Source organism: Caloenas nicobarica, chromosome 23 (genome assembly GCF_036013445.1).
Source record: "Caloenas nicobarica isolate bCalNic1 chromosome 23, bCalNic1.hap1, whole genome shotgun sequence".
NCBI lineage: Eukaryota > Metazoa > Chordata > Aves > Columbiformes > Columbidae > Caloenas > Caloenas nicobarica.
The window spans coordinates 5,242,310-5,251,729 of record NC_088267.1 but is presented as its reverse complement, the minus strand read 5'-3'; the positions used below and the strand labels follow the sequence as shown (position 1 = coordinate 5,251,729).

Genomic DNA, 9,420 nt, shown 5'->3' with positions numbered 1-9,420 from the left:
TCTGTGTGAATGGGTATGAAAAGCGGTGCATTGAGGAACATGTCAAGCTGTTCTTCAGACCCCGTTCTTCCCTCCACCATGAAACCAGAGCAGATCTTCTCAGTGTGGATCTGGTTGAAGACACAACTGGACCCTGAAGGATCCCAAAGCCAAGGAGCTGCTGGCCGATCCCCAGCCATGCCCCGAGCCCACCACTAAAACCTCCCCAGTCCCTCCTTCAGCCCAGCTCTTCTTTTCTGTTGAAACCCCCGACTTCTTCAGCGCTATTTTTCCAATAACTTGCTTATGAAAAACCGTAAATTACCTCACCTGTTCGCTCAACTACACAAGAGTACGATACTGTTAGAAAACTTATATATCAAACCAGAGCTAATATGAAATACAGTTAAAAAAACACGTGAATGGCACTGTGTTGGTTTTATTTTAAGTGTCTTTACACCGTGAAAGATGTCGGAATGCAAGTTGTTATACATTATACACAAAATACGCTGACAACACTGCTCGCTTGATTTGCCTTAGAAAACTGTTTCTGAAGGTTTTTCACTTATTCCTACTTACAGCAACTTCTACAATGCGCTGGAAATGAAACCGTTAACAAAATACAAACACCACAGAAAATCCAAACCAGACTTCTGGATTTTTTAAAACACACAAGCCTGATGGACAGTACAAGTTTGGTTTTGTTTTTTTAATAACATGGATCAGTGAGACAGAGAAGTCAGACTTTGAGTGAGTTTAATTCCTGAAGAGATAGATAAATATCATACCTGTGGAGGCAAGATGAAAAAAATCCATTTTCCTTCTATTTTAATATATATTATTCCTGCCTCTGAACAAGGACCTGCCTGCAGGATCCCATTTTGCAACTCAAAGCTGTTGGCAGGAAGGGATCACGAGCTGACACGATACGGAGATGAAAACGACCGTGCTCACGCAAATTCATGACCATTACTTTTTCTGTCCACCATCAAACAAGTGAAAACACTTTTGAAAATTCAATAAGCACGTCACGTAGAACTGAAACACACTAAAATGAATTTGAAAACGGCCAATTTCTGAATGATTTTTATATATATATGAACATCAGCAGCCTGGTTTGCTCACAAATAATTTTATTTTTTTAAATAGAAAAAAGATGAATCTGTCTAGACTAAAAAAGGTTGGTTATAAAATAGCATAAAAGCATAGAAGCATGTGTCATTATACCCAGGCATATTTCCCCCCTACTAAAACACTTAAATCACAAAATCAAAGATCCGTATTTCGAAAGATGCATCCTGGTCTCCAAAGTAGCTGATGCTTCATCAGTCAGACAGGACGCCACACAGAAAAAATCTGAATGAAAAACAGCAAACAAGGGCTGAAACTGCATAGAAACTAAGCCAGGCAACTGATTGTCTTAAAAAAATACAAAATAGACTGGAGAAGTTTAAGACCACGAGTTAAAAATTAACCCTAGATGTTTTATCTCCTAACATAATTGAGTCATAACGTAACAGTCACTGATTTGTGATGTAGGCCACCTCCAGGACTGTCAAGGAATAAACGTTACCGTATTTTCAGAAAGGATCAGAGACAACACATGAAATAGCTGAATCCCTATTTCCCTCTGCGTATTGTAATTCGCTCCTAATGAGGTGTGGTGCAAACCCCTGTACCCATCGTGTACCATCGCGGACAGCAGCAGCAGCACGAGTGTCGGCGACAGACTCAGCGTCCGTCTTCTCCGTGGTCTGTGGTTCTTCCTCCCGTATTCTTCTCTGTGTCGTTAGCAAAACTACTTGAATTTCATTCCTTACCTGTATTTGTACCTCATGTCAAATAAAAATCACATACTTGGCATTTCTGAGAAAAGAAAGATTAATCTTCACCTCAGAAGATTAGTAGCTGGGAAGGAATTTTAGCATATAGAGTACGGTTCGCTTGCATTTAACACTATATTAACTGGAAGTTGCTGTACCAGTACAGATCAGCTTTTAATTGCTATACAATGAACCTTCTTGAATCCAATTGCGACAGTAAGATATTATTTCAGCACTTGGTACACCACACTGTACAGTATAAGGAAAAGGGTAACACCTTAAACAAAACAAAACCAAACCCACAACCAGATCTCCTATTTTTCACTATTTCAAGTCAGGTGGATTTGCTACACTTGGGGGACTAGTCCCTAAAATTAAAGTGCTTTTCAGAGCATTGGCATCCAAAATCTTGAACATGAGAGACAACTACAAGTAAAATCTGTTGTCGCTATACATAACATATAGCAGCAGTACAGACATCAACACGTGTACTCATTAAGTGTCTGATTTTTGATACTACCTTGAGCATCACACGATTTAACAGTGCATCGTACTCCCGACCTCCAGTGTACAATCAAACGCTTTAGATTCATTCAGTATCGTTGCAGGTGGTTCTGGACGCCTTGTCTGCATGATCTTCTGTTTGGGATTTTTTATTTCATCTTCCTCTTCTGTCTCGCTTTCACAAACATGGACAACGACACTAGGAGTTGATTCTGTTCCTGCATGAAGCTCATACTTCTCCCCTGAAGGGCAGCAAACAAAATTCATGCTAAGAACATCCCCACAGAGAAGTGTTAGGCCACTTTATCTCACAACTCCTTAATATCTGCAGTAACACAACCAAATATTCATTTATTCGTATCTCATCTTTAATTTGCTCAACTTCCACATTTCACCAGACCCATTAAACGTTTTACAATATTCCCTGTTGTCTGTTACATTGTACTTTGATTCCAATCAATCTTTCTATTCAAGTAAGAATCGGCACATAAAAGAGGCTCAATTTCTCCTCACAGAAAGAAAGAGAAGTGGATAAATTCCCTTGATAACTATTTTTGAAGTTAAGTAACACAACAAAAGCAGGTAAATATTCCTACCTGGTCCCAACTTGGAGACGGCACAAAGCAAGTCGTAGTTTATCAGGGGAGTTGCGTCTTCGCTCTGTTTCCATCCGACCGGTGGAGAAGCAGGAGGTGAGATCAGGAACTGTTTAACGGGTTGTGGAGGCAGCAGGTAGGACTTGTCACCTATTTCACTGGACACCTGAACACAAAAAGCCAGGAGCTACTGAACAAGGTGACAAATATCAATTCTCTCAGGTATTTATCACAAATTAAACTCACGGGCAAAAGTGGGACAAAGAAGAACCAGGGACGCGTGCACAACGTCTTAGTGTTCCACAGTACCTGTGCAAAGTACAGCTTGAGCTTTTTCCCACCGAAGTCCGTTTCATGCAGCTCTATCCGCGCTCTGGCTGCTGCCTCTGGATTGCTGAAGTTTATCCTCACTCTTCTGAAGCTTTTGAACAACTGGAATGTAACTTGGTTATCGTAGACTGTGAAGAGTGCTTCAAATCTTTCCTAGAGATTAAATACAAAGATTCTCCAAACACAAAATGAACATTTTCACTCAATGAAAACACATTTTCCTTTCACTTTCCTAAATCCCAATGATTTCCTTAATCACTTTCTAAACCTGCACGTTCCAAACTTCTCTTGGTTACTTGCAAACCTCCATTCTGTGTAGTTCTGCTTTGTATTGCTACTTGAATCTGAATTTCAAGAGCACATGAATGTGCACAAGCCTCTGAAACTCTTAATACATAAACTGCCACCTAGCGACACTTATCAAAAGAGCAGATGTCAACAAAAATACTGGTACTTGCACGTGACACCCAAACATCTCCAAAAACACTATGCAAATCAGTTCATTTTTATATTAGATGAACTGAAGTACTGAGTGCTTAAGGACAATGTCAAAATTCTCAGGATGAATGCATAAGATTACTTTGGAAGAGATAAAAATCTATTATTACTAAACAACACTTGTTCCCCTCAAAAAAACCCTGAAACCATGTTTTATTGAATATGGAATTTTATCGTCAAGTTCTTTAAAAAACAACAACTGCATTGTTATGAAATTCAATCTCTTTTAATTTACTAGCTCTCTGATCTACAAGAAACCTAATTTGCAGATATTTTTTCCCTTGTGTAAATGTACTAGGAAATTTTACAGTGAATGAAAATTTACGCCAGGAAAAGTCAGATTAAAACCAACAAATTAGAATTATGTAAGCAATCTCTTTTCAATTTTATTTATTATGTTCTGATAATATTCAGTTATTCAGAGAGATCCGCATCTGCAAATAAGAGGAAAAGGAACACTTTTTCATTAAGAATTCTTTCCAATGACCATAGTTAATTTGTTTGATTCCAACAGACATTGATCTCTTAACAAAAATCCTGTTGAAGCCTTCATTCCTGTAAAAATAATTACAGGATGAAGGGATTTCATTTGAAACAGGACTGAAGAAGTTCTTCAGATATTGCCCGTGTTAGTTTTAAGAAAATATTTTTTTGGTGTAATTCTCTCCAATCTGCACAACGTCAAGGTCTTTGATAAATCAGAAAACCTGTTCTATCTTACCTTTTCTTCCTGTACCTCAAACACAGCTTCAGGAACACCGCAAGCAAAGAGTGAGGTAGGTAAGTCACTTAAATCCATCATCTCTTCCAAATCGTCTTCATTTTCTCCAAAAATCATCTGTTCTTCCTCCTCTTGGTCACTGCTGTAGAGGTCTGACTGGCTGTCGCTCCAGGACCTCATGGTATCTCTGAGCATCGTTCACCCAGCACAACTCTTCTTTGCGTTCCAGTTTCTAGGGTCTGCCATTCCGAAAAACAAAACCAGAACAGTGTCAAGATACCGCACCTTCTTGCTTTGTTCTTTAAGGCAAATAAGTTTACAAAAAGGAATAGAAATCAACACGAAACTTGTTCTCTTGTCCACGAAACAGAAGCGCTGTATCCCATTTCTGTAAATGGAATAAAGACACTGCTGTTCCAGCTACAAAAGGAAGATAAAGTCACTCAGTGAAGTAAATGAAATTTCTGTTCCCTTCACCCTGTAATGACAGCGATGGGATTATCAGTGCAACAGCCAAACTGCTCTGCCTCAGTTTCCTCTGCTCCAAAAGGGAAGGACTTCACTTCCCTCCTGGGAAAGGTGAGAAGTACCTGTCTACAATACAAATGTCTATGATACAAATGGAAACACACAAGTGCCAGTTATTTGTTACAACTGGCCAAAACTTACAGCAATTAACTGCCATAAACAATTCAAAATTATAAGCAAATTCACTGCGTAGACAATGGACAACACTCGTTAGGAAGCTATTTGATCACTCGCTCCCTCTTAGATTTTAGATTAAATGGCTTTACACAGCAGGACTAAAAGGATCCCTAGAACTAAAGCCACTTGGACAAGACCTTTTGCTAAGTCCTTTGTTCTCCTGAGAATTAATATCTGCTTATCATTTAAATACCAGGTGATAGGTACCTCTAAAACACTTAAAACCAAACTCTTCAACTTCATACAAAGCCTAAGATCTTCTGAAATTGTGGAAATGCAGCTTCATGGCTTTAGTTCTTCACCAGAGCACCAGTACAGACGGCGGTGCAGATTTGCATCGCCTGGACGTCGCTGAAATACAGGCAGCTCGTTTACTTTATCGCATCCTATCGCTTCGGAGGGCGATAATCAGCTCTCTCCCCGAAACCCCTGAAAACAGGGACTAAAAAGCGACACGGCAATTTCCATACGAGCGGCCAAATCTGCTCCGAGTTGATAAACTCGGGCTCAAGGCTGCGAACCCGCGGAGGACAGGTCTACCCACGGCCAGCCCGGCTGGGGGACCGACACCCCAGCTCAGTTAACAGCGCATGTGATAAACACGAGGGGGGAGGCAGGTGATGATTATTTAAAAAAAAATAACCCCAAACCTCTCTATCTGCCCTAACGAGCAACAGCCAAAGGAGAAAACAACTTCCCCGCAGCCGCGGAGGGCTCGGCCAGGCCTCGCCGCTCCCTCCCCGACCCTGCCGGGAGGCGGCGGCCGGCGCTCGGCGATGCTCAGCGACCGGGCACGGAGCCGGGCCGCCTCGGCTCGGGAAGGGGCTCCCGGCCAAGGGACGGCGGAGCAACAGATGGCCGGCGGCGGAGGGGAAGCGGGGGGCGCTCACCGTCTCCTCGGCGGGGATCCCCTCGGCGGCGATGAGGAGGAGTCGCCGCGCAGGGGGCGGCAGCGGGAGCGCGCACCGGCCGCCGTGCGGACCGAGCGGCTGCGGGAGAGGAGCGGCGGGAACGCGCCTGCGCGCCCCCCCGCGCCTCCGCATCGCCTGAGGGAGCTGCGGGAGGGTCGGTGACCCGGATGGACGGGGCGGGGGGCGACTCTGCGCATGCGCCAGTGCTGGTCCCGCGCTGAGGGGAGGCGGCCATGTCACCCCCGCGCTGTGAGGGGCTGAGGGGCAGCGGCCGTGTCAGCGTCAGGCTGTGAGGGGCTGAGGGGCAGCCGCTATGTCACCCAACGCTGTGAGGGGTTCTTGTCCCACTGAGGGGCAGCAGGCGTGTCACCCCCACGCCGTGAGGGGTTCTTGTCCCACTGAGGGGCAGCAGCCGTGTCACCCCCGTGCTGTGAGGGGCCGAGGGGCAGTGGCAGTGTCACCCTCAGGCTGTGAGGGGCTGAGGGGGATTCTTGTCCCCCCGCTGAGGGCAGCAGCTGTGTCAGTCTCAGGCTGTGAGGGGCTGAGGGGCAGCGGCCATGTCACCCCCGTGCTGTAAGGGGCTGAGGGGGGTCCCGCGCTGAGGGGCAGCGGCCGTGTCGCCCTCAGGCTGTGAGGGGCTGAGGGGGGTTCCCGTTCCCACGCTGAGGGGCAGCCGCTATGTCACCCAACGCTGTGAGGCGTTCTTGTCCCACTGAGGGGCAGCAGCCATGTCACCCCCATGCTGTGAGGGGTTCTTGTCCCACTGAGGGGCAGCAGCCGTGTCACCCCCACGCCGTGAGGGGCTGAGGGGGGATCCTGTCCCTCTGCTGAGGGGCAACGGCCGTGTCACCCCCACACTGTGAGGGGGTTCCCGTGCTGAGGGGCAGCGGTCGTGTCACCCCCACACTGTGAGGGGCTGAGGGGGGTTCTTGTCCCCCAGCTGAGGGCAGCAGCTGTGTCAGCCTCAGGCTGTGAGGGGCAGATGGGGGTTCCTGTTCCCGCCGCCTGCCTCGCCTCACGCAGCCGCCCCTCGGGCTCTGTGGCGGGTTTGGGTGTATTCAGCCCCCCATGGCGCCCAGGGGTCTCCACAGCAAAGAGCACGAAGCGCGTTGAGGAAACAATGGATCCTTGAAGTGATGGGCCTTGACCATAAGCCTCGAGGAAAGGCTTTGCTGGGTTCTCTGAGGGAATGACTGAGCTCAGGGAGATGAGAATTGATTAAAAAGCTGCAAATTTCTCCAGGAGCTGCCTCTGGAAAAGCAGTCAGTAGCTGCAGTGCTGGCAGAGCCGAGTGTGGAGGACAAAGGCTTCATCCGTGTTTTTAATTAATAGTCATGGAATGCCGTGTGAGACCTTAGCAGCTTGGGGTGTCCCAGCAGGATGCGCGAGTGAGCTTGAAGGCTGAAGCCAGGGAAGAAGAGATGGGACTGACTCCGGAGCACTGTACCCGTGCTTTGTGTGAGGGTTTCTGCCGCGAAAGACCCATGGACGCTCCTAAATGGCAGCCGAAGTTAAGCGGTTTTACTGTGGTGTTGGCCTCGGCTGGCGGACACGCAGTTGCCAGATGGGAACAGTGACAATTTGTGTCCCTCATCTCTTGGAATAAATCGTGGCTTAATCCAGCAATGCGATGATTTGAGACAGCAGTCAGCTGAACTGTGTGATAAATGAGCGCCAGTGTGCATTGACAGCTGAAGAAAGCACAAACCAACATCCTTTTTTTGGTTGTATTTGGTCTTCCGCAAAAAGCACGCAAAACTACTAAATAATTTACCTGACACAAATATTGAGTTCAACAGCTTTGTCCTCACTTGGAAAGCCAGAAGGCAGGATTTTGACAAATACCCATGTTTCTGTGATTTAAATGCTTTCTCCTAAAGTTTAGGTACAGAAGAAGGGCAGAAAGTAACACCAAGCTGTGTTCTTTACCAGGCTTGTAATTTGTCCACAGTGCAGACCTTTCCCTCGTAAGAAAACAGCATATAGCAGAATTCATCTTTAGAAAGGTAAGATCCATCTTACTTGTACAGATAAGGGATTCTGCAATTTAGATGCAGTGCAAATTTAGGCAGTAAGTGGTTAGTCTCAATTATATTAGCCTTGCCTTGCTGCAATCACATGCTTTATTAATTCAATAGCATGTTCTTCCTCCCTGGTCAGCAATATATTAGGTTTTAGTACTATAAACTCCCAACATTTGTGTCCTTTTCAGGAGCATTTTAAATGCTCTGTTTTGTAATAACACCTCTTTTGTAGCATGTATCTTTGTAATGATCCTGACACCTGGCTTGCTTGCCACCTCTATATTAGCACTTAAAGCAGTTGTCTCTGATATAACACACTAACCCTTAAATGATGTATGTTAACAAGTATTAGCACATTTATCAGAAACTCTGGGACTTAGGCATGCTGCTTCTACAAGCATTCAAAAAAAGCGTTAGCCAGTGTTTTAATACTCATCTCCAGGGACTTCTATGAAGTGCAGCTTTAACACCAAAGTGGATATGGCTGCTCTTTTTTTCCCTTTTCCCATCTCCATTTGTGGTTTGGGACCCCAAGAGATACATTTAATTAAGCATATCCTGAGGGTTATCTTCTGTTTATCCCCCTGGACTAAAACCCGTGTGGTGAGTGTTAATTAGGTTGGCAAGCATTCAATTAAGCTACATTGCCAGTATTCTAAATTTATGACTGTCTGTATTTCTTAATGGCATTGTTAGGAAACGTCCTTAAGCTGTTTTCTCCTGCAAACAAAGACAAGATATCCTGTATCAGAAGGATGGCATCTCCTACAGCGTAGTGTTCACAACTAGTCTGAAAGGTCTTCACTGTCTCAGAGAAGTGTGCGGTTGTCTCAGTTTCAGTATGGAGTTGGCAGCCATGCAAAAATCATGAGTCAGGCCACCAATAATATAATGCTTTTGGTTTTGTGATTTGGCTCACCTTCTGTCTGGGTCCCCTCCACTCCTTTAGGCTCTACTTGGATCAGATTTTCAAGCTCTTCTCTGAAATAATGAATGCTAAGATAGATTTTTTTTAAAGCCCTGTAAAACTACGATTTTAAATTAAATTGCATGATTCCTAAAGCTGACACCTAATACTTGGAGACTCATGTAAAACTGCAAGCATTATTAATGCTGCAGCCCTAAACAGTTGTAGCAATCTGCATTTCATATAGAAGTGTCCCGTTAGAAAAGACGGTCCTTTGAATGCCCGTAGTACTTAGTGTAGTAAACTAAATTCTGTCTTGTCTTCTCTCAAGATATTTATGGCCGAGTAAAGCTACACCAAGAGTATGGAGCAGGCCAGAATTCTATAGGTTTTACCACAGTCTTTTATTAAGTTTCATTTCC

General features: G+C 44.9%; 1 protein-coding gene across 1 annotated transcript; it reads right to left on the bottom strand.

Moving 5' to 3' along the window:
- Window positions 1–402: 402 nt before the first annotated feature.
- Window positions 403–6,159, bottom strand: RCAN3 (RCAN family member 3). Its single transcript, XM_065650568.1, has 5 exons — window positions 6,047–6,159; window positions 4,452–4,690; window positions 3,212–3,385; window positions 2,903–3,068; window positions 403–2,548 (listed from the first exon to the last, which is right to left on the bottom strand). The coding sequence occupies exons 2-5, from the start codon at window positions 4,644–4,646 to the stop codon at window positions 2,340–2,342; spliced, it is 744 nt and encodes a 247-aa protein (XP_065506640.1). The 5' UTR covers window positions 4,647–4,690; window positions 6,047–6,159; the 3' UTR covers window positions 403–2,339.
- Window positions 6,160–9,420: the final 3,261 nt, after the last annotated feature.